This window comes from Rhineura floridana, chromosome 22 (genome assembly GCF_030035675.1).
Source record: "Rhineura floridana isolate rRhiFlo1 chromosome 22, rRhiFlo1.hap2, whole genome shotgun sequence".
Lineage (NCBI taxonomy): Eukaryota > Metazoa > Chordata > Lepidosauria > Squamata > Rhineuridae > Rhineura > Rhineura floridana.
In genome coordinates, this window is record NC_084501.1 from 2,939,797 (window position 1) to 2,961,681 (window position 21,885).

General features: G+C 45.1%; 1 protein-coding gene across 2 annotated transcripts in view; it reads left to right on the forward strand.

Moving 5' to 3' along the window:
• The window catches only part of PIAS3 (protein inhibitor of activated STAT 3), a 73,785-nt gene that overhangs the window by 37,174 nt on the left and 14,726 nt on the right, over positions 1-21,885 (forward strand). For both annotated transcript variants that reach the window (XM_061606895.1, XM_061606894.1), the window contains exons 7-9: positions 6,801-6,906; positions 12,707-12,780; positions 15,435-15,595. In XM_061606895.1, the coding sequence (XP_061462879.1) occupies positions 6,801-6,906; positions 12,707-12,780; positions 15,435-15,595 (341 nt within the window). The remainder of the gene's footprint in view (positions 1-6,800; positions 6,907-12,706; positions 12,781-15,434; positions 15,596-21,885) is intronic.

Genomic DNA, 21,885 nt, shown 5'->3' on the forward strand with positions numbered 1-21,885 from the left:
GGAGAGTTACAGGCTTAGTTGGGGTTTAAGGGGTCATGGACAAGGTTTATATGGTAATGAACAGGACCATACAGTGTTAGTTCATGTTTTATGGTTTGTTATGAAAACCAGGGGGGAAATGCAGGTGGAAATTACTGGGTTTTTTACATCACACAAATGACTGAATTTCATGCTCTGGCACTGAATGTAAGGGGCCCGGGAGATGTCATCAAACGACGGAGGGCTTCTGATTACATCAGAACTCAGAAGCCTTCCATTGTCTTTCTCCAAAAAATATATAAGTCACGTATAAATATCGTCTACTACTGCATAAATATTTTGGTTCCCAATTTTTAGCTCCAGGATCTACTCATTCTAGGCAGGTAGGTACTATTTTTGCTAAAACAATGGATTTTCAGATTCAGAAACAACAAACTGATGCAGAGGGTAGATAGATTTTTATTTCTGGTTTGTTACATAATCGTAATTTTACATTTGCCTCAATATATTGTCCTAATACTAATCTGTCTTCTTCTTTTTTTGCTAAGACATTAAAACGCCTTAGCAAATTTGCAGTGGGGGACATAATCATTGGGGGAGACTTGAATATGATATGTAATTCCAGGTTGGATAAAAGTTCAGGACAACAAACAACCCGCCATCAAAGTAAAAATAGTATGACCAAATTGTTACAATGCTATGAGTTGGTTGATGCTTGGAGACATGCAAACCATGGAATTAGATATTATTCTTACTATTCATCTAGATTTAAAGCATTTTCCCATTTAGATTATATACTTTTGTCCTCTACCCTAGCACTGGCAGACATATTTCCCAAAACAATATCGGACCACGCAGCAGTAGAAGTGTTTATGAATATATTACCAAATTGTCACTACTCACCTGTGGAGGAAGAATCCATTTCTTCTCTCTGATCAGCTGGCCTCTAAAGTGTTAAAGGAAGTACTGGTGGAAAATTTTAAATTAAATATTACTCCAGAAACACTATATGGGATGCAATAAAAGCCACAATGAGAGGACATTGTATAGTAGAAGCAGTAAAAAAAACAAACCATAGAATTGACCCTATCAAAGCTCAACTGATAAAAGATGTGGAACTATTAGAAACCCAGCACAAGAAAAAAGGCGCCAAAAACATTTTTGATGAACTACAAAAAAAGAAAAAAGAGCTCGAAGCCCTAGACTCTAACAAAAATAGCCAAATCTATCTGGTACACAAAACAAAGATATTACAAATCACGCAATAAGAACTCAAAACTACTAGCTCATGCCCTCAAAACATGCCATCTGTGCTCACGAATTCTAGCAATATAACATAACATGACAAAATAACATAGGATAATAAATTAATATTTTGCCGATTGTTATAAAGAATTATGCAGCCACAACTTCACCAAGTCAGAAGATACTAGAACATATTTTCGAAGCTTCTCTCCTCCTAAACTGTCAAATGCTCAGAAAACTTTTTTAAATCAAAGTATCTCAGAAGAAGTTGCTTCTGCAGCAATTAAAAGGCTTAAACCCAACAAAGTGCCAGGACCAGATGGGTTTAGTAGCTCCTTTTTTTTTTTACAAAACCTTTAAGGAAATACTTACACCACAGTTAACTCATATATTTAATCATATTTGGTCTGGGGGCTCTGTTCCAGAACCGTGGAGATCATCCCATATAATAGTTCTTCCCAAACCAGGCAAAGATAGGAAAATAGTCTTATAGTTTGATAAGTTGTTGTCACCTGCAACGTGTGCGCTATGTTCATCTTCTTAACGGAAACCAGACGCGATTACACTTGCAGCAAGTGCAGATTGGTGGCGCTCCTAGAAGAAAAGGTCAGGGGGCTGCAGCAACGCATAGACACCCTGCGACTTGTCAGAGAAGATGAGGACTTCCTCGATAGAACACAAGAGGAATTAAGGGAGCGACACAAAGTACAGGAAGAAAGTGACAAGGAAGAAGAGGACTGCAACACCAACAAATCCCCATGGAGGACTGTCACTGTAAGGGCAAGGAAAAACAGGAGGGATTCAGAACTGATGCAACTAACAAATCGCTTTCAGTGTCTCTCGGCAGACAGCACCTCTGAAGAGCCTCAACAAACTCACCTGCATCAAGAGACACTGACTGCAAAGGAAGACTCCACACCCCAGAAGAAGGAAGCTGATGCAACCACCGCTCGCGGCAAAAAGAGGAGGGTGCTGGTGGTTGGAGACTCGCTGCTCAGGGGGGTAGAGGCACCGGTATGCCAGCCAGACAAAATGAATCGGGAAGTCTGTTGTCTCCCTGGGGCGTGCATCCAGGACGTCGCAGACAACCTGCCGAGGCTCATTGGGAAACAAGATAGGTACCCCTTTCTCCTCATCCATGTGGGCACGAACGACACGGCCAGAAACACCTTGGAACAGATCACCTCGGACTATGAGGCTCTGGGTAGGAAGGTCAAGCATTTGGGGGCGCAGGTGGTCTTCTCGTCAATTCTTCCCGTGAAGGATAGAGGACTACAAAGGGAAAGGAAGATACTGCAGGTCAACGACTGGTTACGCAGATGGTGTCGACGGGAGAGGTTTGGATTCTGGGACCATGGTCTAAGCTTCTTGGAGGGGGGACTGTTGGCAAGAGATGGGCTGCACCTCACGAGGACTGGGAAGAATCTCTTTGGCAGAAGTATGGCAAAACTCATCAAGAGGGCTTTAAACTAAAGCCTCTGGGGGATGGAGATGATAGCTTAAATACTGATCCACAGACAGTGGGTTGTAAACGCAACGATTTGAAGGGTACAGTAGACACTGGGAGAGAAAAAGGGATGCACAGCAAAGCTCACGGTATATTAACGGAGGAATCCAATCAGGACAAAAGAGACTTCTGGTGTCTATATACCAACGCGCGGAGCTTGGGAAACAAGCAAGGGGAGCTTGAAGTCTTACTGCATCAAGGCAAATATGACTTCATAGGGATAACAGAAAATTGGTGGGATGACTCCCATGATTGGAATATAGCCATTCAAGGATATAAACTCTACAGAAAGAATAGGAGCAACAGAAAAGGAGGGGGAGTAGCGTTATATGTCAAAGACAAATACACCTCTATGGAAATCCAAGAGAGCGAACAAAGTGGTCCGATAGAGACCATTTGGGTAAAAATAAATGGAGAAACAAATAAAACCGACATGGTAGTAGGTGTCTACTACAGACCCCCTGGCCAAGAAGAGGTGGTAGACGAGGCCTTTCTCAAACAAATCTCTGAAATCTCAAGGAGGCAAGAAGTAGTAGTGATGGGGGACTTCAACTACCCGGATATCTGCTGGGAGACAAACTCTGCGAAGCACAAAGCCTCCAACAAATTCCTGATGGGCCTTGCTGATAATTTCCTCTTTCAAAAAGTAGAAGAAGGAACAAGGGGATCGGCAATCCTGGACCTGATCTTAACTAACAGGGACGAATTGGTCACGGGAATTAAAGCGGTCGGTACCTTGGAGGAAAGTGACCATGTAATGCTGGAATTCGGGATTCTGGGGAAAGCCAAACAAGAATATAGTCAAACATGGACCTTGGATTTCAGGAACGCCGATTTTAGCAAGCTCAGGGAAATGATGGGTAGGATCCCGTGGCTAGATAGACTAAAGAAAAAAGGAGCCCAAGAAGCGTGGGAGTTCATGAAGAACGTATTACAAAAAGCGCAATCGCAAACAATTCCAGAGGAAGAAAAATGGAAGACATCGCAAAAAGCCAATGTGGCTACACGGAAGACTGGTGGAGGAGGTAAAAGTAAAAAAGAGCATGTATAAAGAATGGAAGGGAGGACGCATCACCAAGGAAGAGTACCGACGAGCGGCTCGGGCTTGCAGGAATAGCGTAAGGAAAGCTAAAACCCAGAATGAGCTGAGGCTGGCGAGGGAAGCGAGGAACAACAAAAAGGGGTTTTTCAGATATGTTCGAAGCAAGAGAAAGACCAAGGAAACGGTGGGTCTGCTGCTCAGTGAGGATGGCAAAATGTTGACAGATAACGAGGAAAAGGCAGAACTGCTCAACACCTATTTTGCCTCCGTTTTCTCCCAAAAAGGGAACAGTGTGCAACCTTGCATCGGTAGCAATCTCAGTAAGGGGTCGGGACTGCAGTTCAAGATTGATAAGGAGATAGTCAGGAAATACCTAGTTAACCTAAATGAGTTCAAATCTCCAGGGCCTGATGAACTGCATCCCAGAGTATTGAAGGAACTTGCGGATGTACTCTCGGAACCTCTTGCCATCATCTTTGAGAAATCCTGGAGAACGGGAGAGGTGCCGGAGGATTGCAGACGGGCAAACGTCGTCCCACTCTTTAAAAAGGGTAAAAAAGATCCGGGGAATTACAGGCCGGTCAGTCTGACTTCAATACCGGGAAAGATATTGGAACGGATAATAAAAGAGTCCATTGGCAACTATCTAGATAACAATGCTGTGATTAGAAGGAGCCAGCATGGGTTTGTCAAGAAAAAATCCTGTCAAACTAATCTCATCTCTTTTTTTGATCGGGTCACTAGCTTAGTAGATGGTGGAAATGCTGTAGATGTCATCTATCTAGATTTCAGCAAGGCGTTTGACAAAGTCCCCCACGACCTTTTGATTAGCAAACTCGTCAAATGCGGACTACATGGAAATACTGTCAGGTGGATTCACAACTGGTTGGAAAACCGTACTCAAAGAGTGGTCGTCGGTGGCTGTGCTTCAGACTGGAAGGAGGTCTCGAGTGGAGTGCCACAGGGTTCTGTCCTGGGGCCGATACTCTTCAACATTTTTATCAATGACTTAGATGATGGGGTGGAGGGAAGCCTTATGAAGTTTGCGGATGATACGAAACTGGGAGGAATAGCTAACACAATGGAAGACAGGAATAAAATCCAAAGGGACCTGGATAGACTAGAAAATTGGGCTGAAATTAATAAAATGACATTCAATAAAGACAAATGCAGGATTCTGCATTTAGGCCACAAAAACAAAATGCACGGGTACAGGATGGGAAATACCCGGCTTAGCAGTAATGCGTGTGAGAAGGACCTTGGAATTGTAGTGGATCGCAAGTTGAACATGACCCAGCAATGTGATGCTGCAGCAAAAAAGGCAAACGCGGTTTTGGGCTGCATAAACAGAGCTATAGTTTCCAGGTCTAGGGAAGTAATAGTCCCACTATATTCTGCATTGGTCAGGCCTCATCTGGAATACTGCGTTCAGTTCTGGGGCCTCATTTTAAGAAAGATATAGACAAGTTAGAGCGGGTTCAGAAGAGGGCGACGAGGATGATAGCTGGTATGGAGAACAAGTCTTATGAGGAAAGGTTGAAGGAACTTGGCATGTTCAGTCTGGTGAAGAGAAGGCTGAGGGGTGACATGATTGCACTCTTTAAGTACCTGAAGGGCTGTCACATAGAGGAGGGTACAGATTTGTTCTCTGCTGCCCCAGAGGGTAGGACTAGGTCTAATGGTTTTAAGTTGCAGGAGCGTAGATTCAGATTGGACATTAGAAGGAACTTCTTGACAGTAAGGGCAGTTCGGCAATGGAACCGACTGCCTAGGGAGGTGGTGGGATCCCCTTCGCTGGATGTCTTCAAGCAGAGGCTGGACAGCTATCTGCGGGAGATGCTCTAGCTGTGGATTTCCTGCTGTGAGCAGGGGGTTGGACTCGATGGCCTACAAGGCCCCTTCCAACTCTAGGATTTTATGATTCTATAAACCTTCTAAATCAGGATCAAAAATTATTCACAGCTATTATAGCAACCCGGCTCAATTCCACAATAACAGACTTCATCCACTCAGACCAGATAGGTTTCATTATGGGAAGACATATATCAGACTCTATCAGACTCCTGCTTAATGTCATCATCCTAGACAGTCACAGAAGTCATTGGGAATGTTGTTGTTAGATATTTATAATGCCTTTGACTGTGAGCTGGAACTATATAAAAAGTGTTCAGTTGAACGAAAGCTGCCTTTCCCATGACTTTCATTCCCCCAAGTTAGCAGATGTGCGATGTCCCCTTCTACTCTACGCGGATGATGCCGTACTCCTTTCACTGTCAAAAGTAGGTTTAAAGCGTGCTTTAAAGGCTTTCATGTCCTACTGTGCAGCGAACCATCAAAACATCAATTTTGATAAAACAAAAATTTTAGTTTTTTCCAAGCAAATAAGCACTCCGTTTTGGACAATCATTCCATAGAACAAGTTTCACATTACAAATACCTGGGAATAAACTTCCATTCCTCAATGAAATGGGTTTTTCACATAAAAACAATCGTAAGGCAAATAAAGTACTCTTTAAACAGTTTGATTCGATTTTTTTATTCCAAAGGAGGACAATTTATCCTCGCGATTTAGGATAAGAATTTGCTTGCTGCTTCGGATCAAAGGCTCAGCTTCTTTCAGCGTTCTATCTCCATCTGCCACTTCCACCCTACAACCAGCAGCTACTCTTTTCCTCTTTCCCTTTTTTCTGACTAAATGTCCCCTTGTCCATTTAGTCAACTGTAACCGTGGCCCTGTACGAGGTTTTCCTTCCTCAGCCAAATTGGCTTTCTGTTTCCTCACAGAACCTGCACTGGTGATCGACAATAAAGAAATAGATCGTTCCATGAGGGACTTTTTCATTTCAGCAGCTAAATGTTTGTGAACATTCTGTGATACCACAATAGCTCAACCGATGGTTGGAACAAAGCGGGCAGGTGATTGTTGCAGCCAAAGGGAAAGAGCCAGGGTTTAACCTGTTATTTTGTCTAATGAATATATTTATTCCTCTTTCCAACAGTGAATAATACCAGTTTCCTTCTCCCTAGAATTACTCCCTGTCGGTTTATTTGGTGAAACAGTTGACATCAGTGACGCTGTTACAGAAACTGAGGGCCAAGGGCATCCGAAACCCAGACCATTCCCGAGCCCTGAGTGAGTCTTAAGTCCTTTGAACCCTTACCTGCATGGTGGGTGTCTCTAGGATTATGTCTAGTGATAGGCTTGCACAAGTGGAAAGCAGTTGGTCACGCAAGGCAGGGCACCGGTGCTTATACTTCCTTGCCCCCTTCCCGGCTGCTCCCCCCCCCCCCAGGTTGGAAAGTCCTCCAAAGCAGCGCTGCATATGGCACAGAGGACTGTGGCAGGCATTGGGGATTGGTGGAGATTGTGAGCCCCATCTTGCATAAGCAGAAGTGCTGCTGACTAGTGCAAAGAAGCCCCTATTGGATATAACACCCGGAACTGGATGAAAAAATCCACACAATTTTTCTGTTTGTCATCCTACCTGTGCCACGTTGTTCATCCGAGCTAAATGGTAGAAGAGGGCTTAACTCCAGAATGTATTTTTAATGCCAAGATCCAGTCCTGGAACACATGAAGTAATAGTATACAAGAGCGTGCAGAGTTGAGCCTTGCCCTCGTGCATTGGGGATTTATTTATTTATTTATTACATTTATATACCGCCCCATAGCCGAAGCTCTCTGGGCAGTTTACAGTAACTAAAAACATTAAAAACAAATATACAAATTTAATATACAAATGAGGGGATTGGTAAAAAGAAAGCTGAAAAACAAAGTCCAGAGGGTCACATCACTCGAAAATGCTTGGAAGTTGTTTAAAAACACTATATTAGAAGCTCAACTGGAGTGCATACCGCAGATCAGAAAAGGTACCGCCAGGGCCAAGAAGATGCCAGCATGGTTAACAAGCAAAGTCAAGGAAGCTCTTAGAGGCAAAAAGTCTTCCTTCAGAGAATGGAAGTCTTGTCCAAATGAAGAAAATAAAAAAGAACACAAACTGGCAAAAGAAATGCAAGAAGACAATAAGGGATGCTAAAAAAGAATTTGAGGAGCACATTGCTAAGAACATAAAAACCAACAACAAAAAATTCTATAAATACATTCAAAGCAGGAGACCATCTAGGGAGACAATTGGACCCTTGGATGATAAGGGAGTCAAAGGTGTACTAAAGAACGATAAGGAGATTGCAGAGAAGCTAAATGAATTCTTTGCATCTGTCTTCACAGTGGAAGATATAGGGCAGATCCCTGAACCTGAACTAACATTTGCAGGAAGGGATTCTGAGGAACTGAGACAAATAGTGGTAACGAGAGAGGAAGTTCTAAGCTTAATGGACAATATAAAAACTGACAAATCACCGGGCCCGGATGGCATCCACCCGAGAGTTCTCAAAGAACTCAAAGGTGAAATTGCTGATCTGCTAACTAAAATATGTAACTTGTCCCTCGGGTCCTCCTCCGTGCCTGAGGACTGGAAAATGTAACGCCAATCTTCAAAAAGGGATCCAGAGGGGATCCCGGAAATTACAGGCCAGTTAGCTTAACTTCTGTCCCTGGAAAACTGGTAGAAAGTATTATTAAAGCTAGATTAACGAAGCACATAGAAGAACAAGCCTTGCTGAAGCAGAGCCAGCATGGCTTCTGCAAGGGAAAGTCCTGTCTCAGTAACCTATTAGAATTCTTTGAGAGTGTCAACAAGCATATAGATAGAGGTGATCCAGTGGACATAGTGTACTTAGACTTTCAAAAAGCGTTTGACAAGGTACCTCACTAAAGGCTTCTGAGGAAGCTTAGCAGTCATGGAATAAGAGGAGAGGTCCTCTTGTGGATAAGGAATTGGTTAAGAAGCAGAAAGCAGAGAGTAGGAATAAACGGACAGTTCTCCCAATGGAGGGCTGTAGAAAGTGGAGTCCCTCAAGGATCGGTATTGGGACCTGTACTTTTCAACTTGTTCATTAATGACCTAGAATTAGGAGTGAGCAGTGAAGTGGCCAAGTTTGCTGACGACACTAAATTGTTCAGGGTTGTTAAAACAAAAAGGGATTGCGAAGAGCTCCAAAAAGATCTCTCCAAACTGAGTGAATGGGCGGAAAAATGGCAAATGCAATTCAATATAAACAAGTGTAAAATTATGCATATTGGAGCAAAAAATCTTAATTTCACATATACGCTCATGGGGTCTGAACTGGCGGTGACCGACCAGGAGAGAGACCTCGGGGTTGTGGTGGACAGCACGATGAAAATGTCGACCCAGTGTGCGGCAGCTGTGAAAAAGGCAAATTCCATGCTAGGGATAATTAGGAAAGGTATTGAAAATAAAACAGCCGATATCATAATGCCGTTGTATGAATCTATGGTGCGGCCGCTCTGAGACATACAGGCAGCCAATGCAAGTGGGCCAGAATCGGTTTATATGTTTGAGCTGTCTGGTCCCTGTTACCAATCTGGTAGGATTTTTTTTAGGAGAAAATGGGAAGCTGCCTCATACAGAATCAGACTGTTGTTCCATCTAGCCCAGTTTTGCCTACACTGACGGCGTCGGTTTTCCAGGATTTCAGGCAGGCAGGAGTCTCTCTCGGCTGTCGATGGAGATGGCAGGGCTTGAACTGGTTACCTCCTGCATGCAAAGCAGGCGCCGGTCACTTAACTATCGTCCTTCCTGCAGAATCAGCTCTGCCATTTGTGAGACAAACAAAAACTCACAGGGATGACCTGTGTTTGGCTGGCTTCTTGGAGTCTTGGCTGTTCTCCTTGTCTGTGTTGGTGAGCAGCTGTTCTGGAAATGTCCTGATCAGCTCCTTGTAGACTTCAGTGTAAACCTCCCTTTGCCAAGCCGTTTTGGACTGCCCCAGCTAGCACGTTCTGGCCGGGGCTGATATGAAATCCAAAACATGTGGAGGGCACCAGGTTGGCAAAGGCAGGTGTAAGCAAGCCCACTTGTTCCTTGGCCTACTAGAGCTGAGTTGCTCGTTGGCCGAAGCAAAGTGCAAGCAAGTGCATAAAGTGGCCGCTGCACAGGCATTGGCCCAGGAGACGGATGGCAGCTGGACAGCCATCTGTCGGGAATGCTTTGATTTGGATTCCTGTATTGAGCAGGGGGGTGGACTAGATGGCCTTATAGGCCCCTTCCAACTCTATGATTTGATGGATGGATGGATGGATGGATGGATGGATGGAAGGAAGGAAGGAAGGAAGGAAGGAAGGAACTGTTAGAGCCATATGACAATGGAACCAATGACCTAGAGGTAGTGGGCTCTCCGACACTGGAGGCCTTCAAGAGGCAGCTGGACAGCCATCTGTCGGGAATGCTTTGATTTGGATTCCTGCATTGAGCAGGGGGTTGGACTAGATGGCCTTATAGGCCCCTTCCAACTCTATGATTCGATGGATGGATGGATGGAAGGATGGAAGGATGGAAGGATGGATGGATGGATGGATGGATGGATGGATGGATGGATGGAAGGAAGGAAGGAAGGAAGGAAGGAAGGAACTGTTAGAGCCATATGACAATGGAACCAATGACCTAGAGGTAGTGGGCTCTCCGACACTGGAGGCCTTCAAGAGGCAGCTGGACAGCCATCTGTCGGGAATGCTTTGATTTGGATTCCTGCATTGAGCAGGGGGTTGGACTAGATGGCCTTATAGGCCCCTTCCAACTCTATGATTCGATGGATGGATGGATGGAAGGATGGAAGGATGGATGGATGGATGGATGGATGGATGGATGGATGGATGGAAGGAAGGAAGGAAGGAAGGAAGGAAGGAACTGTTAGAGCCATATGACAATGGAACCAATGACCTAGAGGTAGTGGGCTCTCCGACACTGGAGGCCTTCAAGAGGCAGCTGGACAGCCATCTGTCGGGAATGCTTTGATTTGGATTCCTGCATTGAGCAGGGGGTTGGACTAGATGGCCTTATAGGCCCCTTCCAACTCTATGATTCGATGGATGGATGGATGGAAGGATGGAAGGATGGATGGATGGATGGATGGATGGATGGATGGATGGAAGGAAGGAAGGAAGGAAGGAAGGAAGGAACTGTTAGAGCCATATGACAATGGAACCAATGACCTAGAGGTAGTGGGCTCTCCGACACTGGAGGCCTTCAAAAGGCAGCTGGACAGCCATCTGTCGGGAATGCTTTGATTTGGATTCCTGCATTGAGCAGGGGGTTGGACTTGATGGCCTTATAGGCCCCTTCCAACTCTACTATTCTATGATTCTATCATCTTTTAAATATAGCACAGAATAACATCTGGAGGGCACTACGATGGCTACCCTGCTTTACCACCCTGGGAAAAGGAAAGAAGGTAGTTAGAGGAGGGCAACAAGGATGATCAGGGGATTGGAAACAAAGCCCTATGAGGAGAGACTGAAAGAACTGGCTATGTTTAGCCTTGAGAAGAGAAGACTGAGGGGAGATATAATAGCAGTCTTCCAGTGCTTGAAAGGCTGCCACACAGAGGAGGGCCGGGATCTCTTCTCGATCGTCCCAGAGTGCAGGACACGGAATAATGGGCTCAAGTTGCAGAAAGCCAGATTTCGACTGGACATCAGGAAAAACTTCCTAACTGTTAGAGCCATATGACAATGGAACCAATGACCTAGAGAGGTAGTGGGCTCTCCGACACTGGAGGCTTTCAAGAGGCAGCTGAACAGCCATCTGTCGGGAATGCTTTGATTTGGATTCCTGCATTGAGCAGGGGGTTGGACTAGATGGCCTTATAGGCCCCTTCCAACTCTATGATTCGATGGATGGATGGATGGATGGATGAAGGATGGAAGGAAGGAAGGAAGGAACTGTTAGAGCCGTACGACAATGGAACCAATGACCTAGGGAAGTGGTGGGCTCTCCAACACTGGAGGCCTTCAAGAGGCAGCTGGACAGCCTTCTGTCGGGAATGCTTTGATTTGGATTCCTGCATTGAGCAGGGGGTTGGACTGGATGGACTTACAGGCCCCTTCCAACTCTACGATTCTATGATTCTGTGACATGTGTAGAGCTTACATTTTGCTAAGAAGCCCTGCTTAGAAAGGGAGGGTGCTCATTCTGGACTCTGGCCAGGCTGAGGGGATCGTTCGCAGCACTTTTAAGAACCAGGACCCCCTTGGGATTGCTTATTCTCCTGCCTAGCCATGCATGCAAAGAGAGGTGAAGGTCAACGGTGGGATAAACATTTTCCCCATTGTCGTCGTCCCGTCCCCCCCCCAGTCTGCATGTACCTGCGTTAGTAACTTCTGCAGAGAAATTCACTGATCACCTGGAGGTGATTCTTACTTTCCCATTTGCTTGGTCACCGGTGGCATCTCTAAGGCTAATGCAGGTCAAGATGGGTTTGAGTGGAAGTCTGAGGGATGTCAACAACTGAAACTAAAAACAATAATAGTGCGCGAAGAGGAGCAGCAGCAGCAGCTGTGTCTTCTCGCTGTCTGTGTCTCCTTTTACTTTTCTGCTTTTAAAGAGAAGCCTTTTAAAAGCTAGCAGAGCTTTTACTTCAGGCTCGGGGATGCCAGGTATGGCTCTCAACACACCAGTGTTAGACCAATGGTGTCGCATATGCATCTGTCTTAACCTGAGTTGCACCATTGGTCCACTGATTTCCAGTCTAAGCCAGGGGTGGCTAACCTGTGGCCCTCCAGGTGCTGTTGGGCTCCACCTCCTATCAGCCCCAGCCAGCGTGGTCAGTAGTCGGAGATGGCAGGAGTAGAGGCCAACAATATCTGGAGAGCTGCAAGTTCTCCATTCCTCCTGCAAACGGAGAAAGATCTTCCTCGGCATCGTGTTCAGCTGTAGATTCCCTGGAGTTCACCTGGGACCTTCTGCATGCAAAGCTCACCCTTTACCACTGAGCAGTGGCTTTTCACTCATGGTGTGCGTTGTCTGTTCCTAATATTGAAAGAGCTCTTTTTTTCTCTCTCCCTCCCTTCACAGTCAAAGAAAAACTGACGGCCGATCCCGACAGTGAGATCGCGACAACAAGTTTACGAGTTTCTCTCATGTGTCCGGTATGACTGTAGCATGGATTCAGTCCTTTGCTGCTGCTTTTGTAAAAAGCCGTAGTATTTTAAAAGATTAATTACATGCAGAACCCCTAGAAAATTGCACATAAGAAAATTACACAGAAATCTGTACAAAAATACAATTTTTGAGGAGCTAGTTCCAACACAGTAGATATGTATTTGGAACCTGCTATCGATGATTTAGTCAATATGTACAAAATCACATTTCTGCATGTATGTGAAGCCAGTTGATATTTCTGCATTACTTTTTATAATGCTCTAAGCCAGAGTTTTCTAACCTGGCACCCTCCATATGATTTGGACTACAGCACTCATCAGCCCCGGCCAGCATGGCTGTTGCTGAGTTGGGAGTTGTAATCTGGAGGGCACCAGGTTGGTGGAGGCAGCTGTAAGCTTAACCAAAGATAATTGATCTCAGACTCTAATCAGAAATTCTACCCTGAATGTAGGGACATGGAGGACTTTCCTCCCCCCCGGTGGCTGCCCCAAAATCAGAATGTTGTGAGACCCTCCAGAACAGGGTGGAAGATGGTGGGGGAGCGGCAGGGGGAATCGACAAAAATCCCTTCCCCTCCTTTTCCATTTGGGGATGACTTGGCTGGATCAGCAGCCCTTGCTTGAGCGCAAGGGCAACAACTGACTTCTATTCCTGCACCTTCTGTCTTTGAGTCTCTGTATTCAGTGTGAGGCCACAGCTGGGGCTTTACAGACGGCAGCAGAGCATGCCAGGGTGCTGTGGGGAATGAAGCCTCCACGCTGGACACGCTCGCTGCTCTGTGTTCCTTCCAAACGGGGAAGGAGCACCTAGCCTTGATGCGCAATCTTTGCTTGATGCCCTGATGAATCAAGGGTGCCTTCTTAACCTGTGATTATATTTTGGCTTGTTTATTTCTTCTTTATTTATTATTAAATGTATATCCCACTCAGAAGGAGCCCCGGGCAGCGAACAAGTGATAAAACACTAAAAAATCTATAAAACATCTTAAAAACAAAGTATCTTTTAACAAAAATCTTAATTCCAGCACAGATGCAGACTGGGATAAGGTCTCAGCTGAAAAGGCTTGTTGAAAGAGGAAGGTCTTCAATTAGTTATACTAATAGTATTCATTAAAGCTTTCAGCCCTAGCGAAAGCTTAATTACATGGCATGTGAGCATAGAAAGCAGCCACATACTGAGCCGGACCATTGCTCCATCTCGCTCAGTATTGTCTACGACTGACAGTTTTAAAAATAAATCTAATTCCAAAAAGCCCTGGTGGAATGAAACTGCCTGAACTTGCCTTCAAAGGGAGGAAAGGGAACATCCAGGATCAAAAGACCTCCTCTCCGTCCCACCAGTTAAATCAGCTAGACTGGTGAGAACTAGGGAGAGGGCCTTTTCAGTCGTGGCACCCACTCTATGGAATTCCCTCCCAAATGACATCTGCCATGCTCCCTCCATAATGAGCTTCCGTTGGACCTTGAAAACCTGGCTCCTCAGGCAGGCCTTTGAAGTGGGTTAGGTTTCAGTGTTATTGTTGGGATTTTAAGGTTTTAATGTGAATTGTATGTTTTATGTTGTGTGTCGCCCAGAGCGGCTGGAGAACCAGCCAGATGGGGCGACTAATAAATTTAATAAATAAATAAATAAAAACATCACATGGATTTATAAAGAAGGCCACGTACCAGAGCTTGGGGAAAGCAACTGAAAGAACCCTCTGCTCCTGAATCATGAAAACATGATCACTCTCAAAATGGAACCTGGAACAGGGCCCCATTGGCGTAGGGTGGGGACACGAGGTGGGGCGTATGGGAGAAGGTGTTTCTTGAGTTACTTGGGGACCTGTAATGGGAGAGAGCAGCCTGTGCCAAACTGGTGACTTCCAGCTGCTTTGGACTATAATTCCCATCATCCATGACCCTTGGCCATTCTCCAAGGGAGGATGAATGCAAGCCCAGGTAGCTAGGTGTACCTCTAGGCGAAATTCTGGACAAGAATGAACAAGGGGTGTGTTTTTGAGGAGGTAGAAAGGGGAGGCGGTGTTCCCTAGGATATCTGGGAGGACTCCCCTTTTTAAACCCTTTAAAAACTCATCCCTCTCTCTGTTGCCTGGGCTTAGCGTTGGCTTGCAGCAATGTCACCACTACTAGTCTTGCCCACAAAGGGCTCCCAGTCTGAGTTCATAATCTAGACCAAGGATGGGCGGTGAGTAGATTGGGATCTTCTGGTACATCTGTGAATCATTTGAAGTAGATCAGCAAAGATTTCTTACTCCCAGGAGTAACAAAACAACAAAATAACTCTTGCCCAAATTATAGAGCTGAAATGAAGAAAGGCCTGTGTTCTGCATGTGGGAGATCAGGAGTTGTTTTTTGTAAGGAAGAACTGTGAGCTCTGTTCAGTTCTGGCATTCAGTACAAATTTCTGGGTGCTGAATTCTTTAATTCTAATGGATGTCTTCTGCACTAGGCTTCAAACTGATGGATTTTGGGGTTCTAGTGAAAGACAAAGTAGTTCCCGCAAGCCTGAAGCCTGCCCATCCCTGATCTAGACTCCCCACCCCCTCAATGTGCTTGCACAGTGGTGGGATTAAGTAACCACGTCCTCTGCCATTTCTAGCTAGCTCACTCACTCCCCTCCCTCCCTCCCTTCCTTTCAGCTTGGCAAGATGAGGCTGATCGTCCCCTGTCGAGCTTTCACCTGTACCCACCTCCAGTGTTTTGATGCGGCACTTTACCTTCAGATGAATGAGAAGAAGCCGACCTGGACCTGCCCTGTCTGTGACAAGAAGGCCCCTTATGAGGCCTTAATCATTGACGGGTAATGCTGGAAGAGGCATGGAAGTCAGACTCCCTCATCCCATGCCCATGTGCGCAGATCATGCACATGCGTATGCATACAGAGCCTTCGCACTCCACATGAGTCACCAAGTTCTCTTTTGCTGCGGAGTGGGGTGTCATCAAGAATCAGGGCTGTGCTGATTTTTTATTTTTTTACTTAGTAATTAATGGTTCTGCAACCTGTGTAAATTATGCAGATTTAGCCAATTTGCGTATACTCTTGCTTTGTGTAACTTGTATGGGATTGGCTAGTCCATGGGGTGGGGCAAAGCGCAGTGAGGCATGGAAGTGTCACTCCCAGCCATGGGGAAATTTGGTCAGTCCCGCCTCTGGCTCCTGAGAGTTCAGCACTCGCTGCCCACACAGTTTCAAATGTCCCTTTGCCACTATAAAGGTAAGAAACTCGTGGGATTTATTTTTCTCTGTTTAGTACAAGCTGAGATTCTCCAGAAGCTGAATTGTGCACCCAGTGGCACATTCTGTCCTCTGTCTCCACTGTTTTAGAATCACAACATACTTCCAGTTTTGTCTGTCTCGTGTGTGGGCTGGTTCAGACTGACTAGGAATAAGCCACAGTAGCCTCTGGCTCGTGTGGCTCTTCTCACCTGTCCTCCTCTGCAAACGTCTGCTTTTGCTTAATTACAAACTGAGAGAGCTGCGGTTCTAATCAGTGTTAGTTAAAACAAGCCACATTTTTTGGCATTTCTACGTAACCTGGAACTGTGGCTAGTTCTAAAGCGGGGTAGCCAACCTGGTGCCCTCCAGATATTTTGGGCTACAGCTCCCATCAGCCCCAGCTAGAATTGCCAATCATCAGGGATGATGAGAATTGCAGTTGTAGTCCAAAACATCTGGAGGGCACTTATGTCAGCTACTCTTCTTTTTTAAAGGAATATGGAACTTCTCCTTGTGCATGAAGGCGAGAAGAGAGGAATGGTGCTTAAAATTAAAAAAAAGCAGAGTAGCTTTTAAACTGATTGAGGGGAGAAAATCTACGGCAGCTGAAGAGGGTCTGGTTTGGAACAAATCTCCCCCTGGGATGAAGACAAAATCATTGAAGTAAATTTAAATGGGGTAGGCCTAGAACTAGGCATTGTGAGGGCGGGGCACAGGATAGCAATCCAGAGAAGCCAAAGTACCACAGGCCAAAACAAAAGTGCCAAAGACACTTGAAGAGAGACAGTGTATACAAGGGTTTATGCACTAATGCTAGACACCTCCGACCCAAGATGGGCGAACTGGAGTGCTCAGTCTTACAGGATGGCACTGATGTAGTGAGCATAATGGAAACCTGGTGGAACAGAGAAAACCAGTGGGACATTAAGGAAGCATCCAAACAAGAAGATGTTGTAGAGATGGGTGACTTCAACTACCCTGACATAAACTGGCCAAGGATGTGTGCCAGTCACAACAAAGACATAAAATTTCTAGATACCCTAAATGAGAACAGTTGGTCACGGAACCGACCAGAGGGATGGTGACCTTGGACTTAAATCTTAAGCGGCACCCAGGACCTGGTGTGAGATGTGTTGTCAAACCAACTGGGAGCAGTGACCACAGTGCTATTAAATTAAACATACACATAAATGACCAATTGCCAAGAAAATCCCAACACTGTCACATTTGAGGCAAATGGTAAAAAAAAAGTTGAAAGGCAAAATCCAGAGGGTCAGATCACTCCAAAATGCTCGGGAGCTGTTTAAAAACACAATATTAGAAGCTCAACTGGCTGTATCCCGCAGATCAGGGAAGGTGCCACCAGGGCCAAGAGGAAGCCAGTGTGGTTGAGTCAACGTATTAGAGGCAGGAAGGCTTCCTTCAAAAAATGGAGGTCTAGTCCAAATGAGAATAAAAAGGAACACAAGCTCTGGCAAAAGAAATGCAAGAAGACAATAAGGGATGCTAAAAAAAAGAATGTGAGGAGCACATTGCTAAAAACAAAAAACAACAAAAAGGGATTGTGAAGAGCTCCAAAAGGACCTCTCCAAACTGAGTGGATAGATGGTAAAATCATAGAATCGTAGAGTTGAAAGGGGCCTGTGAGGCCAAAGAGTCCAACCCCCTGCTCAATGCAGGAATCCAGCTTAAAGCATACCCAACAGCTGCCTGTTGAAAGTCTCCAGTGTTGGAGAGCCCACCACCTCCCTAGGTAGTTGGTTCCATTGTTGTATGGCTCTAACAGGAAGTTCAGCTGAAATCTGGCTTCCTGTAACTTGAGTCCATTATTCCGTGTCCTGCACTCTGGGACAATCGAGAAGAGATCCTGGCCCTCCTCTATGTGACAACCTTTCATGTACTTGAAGAGGGCTATCATATCTCCCTTTAGTCTTCTCAAGGCTTAACTTGCCCAGTTCTTTCAGTCTCACCTCATAAGGCTTTGTTTCCATTCCCCTGATGCTCCTTGTTGCCCTCTGAACCTGTTGCAGTTTGTCTGCATCCTTCTTAAAGTGTGGTGTCCAGAACTGGAAGCAGTACTCAAGTTGAGGTCTAACCGGTGCTGAATAGAGGGAAACTAGCACTTCACACAATTATAAATTTGCCATTTTTGCAGCCACATCACACTGTTGGCTTATATTCAGCTTGTGATCAACAACAACAATCCCAAGATCCTTCTTGCATATAGTATTGCTGAGCCAATCTTATAACTGTGCATTTGGTTTCTTTTTCCTAGGTGTTGATCTTTGCACTCATCCCTGTTGAATTTCATTCTGTTTTCAGGCCAATGCTCCAGCCAATCAATGTCCCTCTCAATTTTGTTCCTGTCTTCCACGGTATTAGCTGTTTTTATATTTTATATCATCTGCAAATTTGATAAGCATGCTCTTTGCCTCTTCATCCAAGTCGTTACTAAAAATGTTGAAGAGCACTGGGCCCGGGACCCTGTGGTACCCCACTCGTTTCTTCTGCCCAGTTTGAGAAGGAACCATTGGTAAGCACTCTTTGAGTACAATTCTGAAGCTAACTCTGGATCCACTTGATAGTTGTTCCATCCAGCCCACATTTAGCTAGCTTGCTAATCAGAATATCATGGGGCACTTTGTCAAAAGCTTGGCTGAAGTCAAGATATATTGTGTCCACAGCATTCCCACGGTCTGCCAGGGAGGTTACCTGATCAAAAAATGAGATAAGATTAGCCTGGCAGGATTTGTTCTCGATAAATCCATGTTGGCTTCTAGTAATGACTGCATTGTTTTCAAGGTGCTTACAGTTTGACTGCTTTACAATCTGCTCCAGAATTCTCCCAGGGAATGATGTCAGGCTGGCTGGTCTGTAGTTTCCAGGTTCCTCTTTTTTGAAAATAGGGACAACTTTAGCTGACATTTAACTCATCCTCCACAATTTCGCAAAGATAATAAACAGCGGTTCTGAGAGTTCTTCGGCCAGTTTCTTCAATACTGTAGGATGCAGTTCATCGGGCCCTGAAGATTTGAACTCGTTCAAAGTGACTGGGTATTCATTGACCATTTATCTATCAATCTCTAGCTCCAACCTGCCCCTTCAGCTCCATGTTCCCCTGGAGGGTCATAGACCTTCCTTTGACTGAAGACTGAGTCAAAGCAGGAATTGAGCACTCCTGCCTTTTCTTTGTCATCATTTTGCCATCCTCATTTAGTAGATGCACCACCATATCTTTTCTCTGTCTTTTACTATGGATGTACCTGAAGAAAGCTTTTTTGTTGCTTTTGGCATTTCTTGCTAACCTCAGCACATTCTCAGCTTTAGCCTTCCTGACGCCATCCCTGCAGTTCTGTGATAGCTGCCTGTACTCTTCCTTTGTGGTCTGGCCTTCCTTCCTGTATGTGTCCTTTTTTTTTTGTTTTCAGATCATCTCTAAGCTTTCTGTGAAGCCATATTGGTTTCTTCTGCTGTCTTCCCCCTTTTTTCCTTGATAGAACTGTTTGCCATGGTGCCTTTAGAATTTCTTCTTTTAGAAACTCCCATTTTAAAAACTCCCACCCATCTTGGACTCCTTTTCTCATTAGGGTCGCCACGGAATCTTACCATTAAAATCTGCTTTCCTGAAGTCCAGGGTACGCATATGGCTACTCTCAGCTTTTACTTCCTTTAAAATCAAGAACTCTAGTATGGTGTGGTCACTTCCTCCCAGAGTTCCTGTAACTGCCACTTCATCCACCAAGTCATCTCTGTTGGTTAGAATCAAGTCAAGGATAGCCGATCCTCTAGTTGCTTCCTCCACTTTCTGTAGGAGAAAGTTATCTCCAACACAAGTCAGGAATTTTTTGGAGGGGCTGTGTTTGGCAGAATTTGTCTCCCAACAGATATCGGGATAATTGAAGCCCCCCATTTCTACTACATCATGCCTCCTCGAAACATTGGTAGTTTGCTTTGCAAAAGTTTCATCCGCGTCTTCTCCTTGATTGGGTGGTCAGTAGTAGATTCCAACCATCATGTTCCCTTTATTCCTTGCCCCATTTATTTTAATCCAGATACTCTCGGTGGAGCTGCCAAGCTCATCCTCCTGTATTTCTGTGCAGGGATATATATTTTTAACATATAGTGCGACCGCGCCTCCCTTTCTGTTGCTTCTGTTCTTTTTGAACAAATTACATCCTTCAGTCGCTGTATTCCAGTCATGGGAGTCGTCCCACCAAGTTTCAGCTATACCTATCAAGTCATACTTCCTCTCCTGCATTAAGGGTTCAAGTTCGTCCTGTTTGTTTCCCATACTCTGGGCATGAGTATACAGACATCAAAGACCATGTGATTTACGGCCTGGCTTGCTTCCTACATTTTTATGAAGACTTATTACTGGGCCCCATTAGAGCCGTTCCCTCAGTTCCTGTTACTGTGCACAAACCTTTGTTACTCATTACCACCAAGTTTACATCTCCCTCCCCCTTGGGATTCAGTTTAAAGCTCTCCTGATGAATTTCTCCATACTGTGGCCAAACACATTCTTCCCAGTCCTTACGAGGTGCAACCCATCACTTGCCAGCAGTCCATTTTCCAGGGAGCGTAGCCTGTGGTCCCAGAATCCAAATCTCATGTTGGCACCACCTCCGTAATCAGTCATTCACCCAGAGTATTTTTGTCTCCCTTTCCACTCCTCTTCTAAGTACTGGAAGGATGGACGCAAAAATTATCTGGGCCCCAAAGTCCTTGAGTTTCCTTCCCAAAGCTGCAAAGTCTGATGTGATTTCTTTGTAGCTCTGCTTGGCAGTATCATTTGTTCCCACTTGGATGAGAAGAAAGGGATATCTGTCAGCGGGCTTTATGGGCAATGACAACCGTTACATCACATCTCTAATCCATCCTCCAGGGAGGCAGCATCCCTGGCAAGTCCATGGATCTCGGCATACTTGGGTTTCAATCCCACGCAGTAGGGAGTCTCCCACCACTACTACTCTTGTCGTGGGGCGTGGTTTCCTTGCCTCTGCTTGACTGAGCTTCAGTCTCTCACTCACTGTTGCGCAGGGTCTCCTGTAGTTGAATGAATGAAACTTTATTTTTACCCCACCCTTTTTCCAAACTGGAACTCAGGGCGGCTTACAAATAAAACTACATGTAGTTAAAAGCATACAAAAACATATAATTAAAATACAATTAAACTATATGCAACCTTAAAACCATGAAACGGGCACTTAAAATACTAAAAAACAATTTAAAATAATACAAACAATGGCATAAAACAAACCTTGTAGAGCCCAATCCTAAACACCTTCTATCCCACAAGCCTGTTGGAATAAAAAAGTCTTTACTTGCCGACGGAAGGATGGCAAGGAGGGGGCCATTCGTGCCTCCCTAGGAAGGGAGTTCCAGAACCTAGGAGCAGCCACCGAGAAGGCCCTATCTCGTGTCCCCACCAATCGCCCTTTTCTGTAGTTCTTCCCCTGCAGGCTGCCCTCGACTCTCATCCCTGAGTGCCTGGAAGTGATTGTGTAGTTCCACTGGTGATGTGTGTCTCCTCACTCTTGTGCTCCTAACTGTCACCCTTTTCCATGGAGTTTCTTCAACAGTCTCCTCTTCTGCTTCAACGTGCTGTTATTGTTCCACCTCCTGTAGTTCTCTTTTTTGTTGTTGTTCCAGTGTTCTTTCTCAGAAATCTTCATCTTCTCTTACACAAATGTAGTTCAGTGTAAACAAGAATAAAATGATGCACACTGGTCCTAATTTCACATATGCGCTCATGGGGTCTGAACTTGGGGTGCCTGACCAGGAACGAGACCTTGGGGACTTAGTGGATAGCCTAATGAACTTGTTGACCCAGTCTGTGGCATCTGTGAAAAAGGCAAATTTCATGCTAGGGAT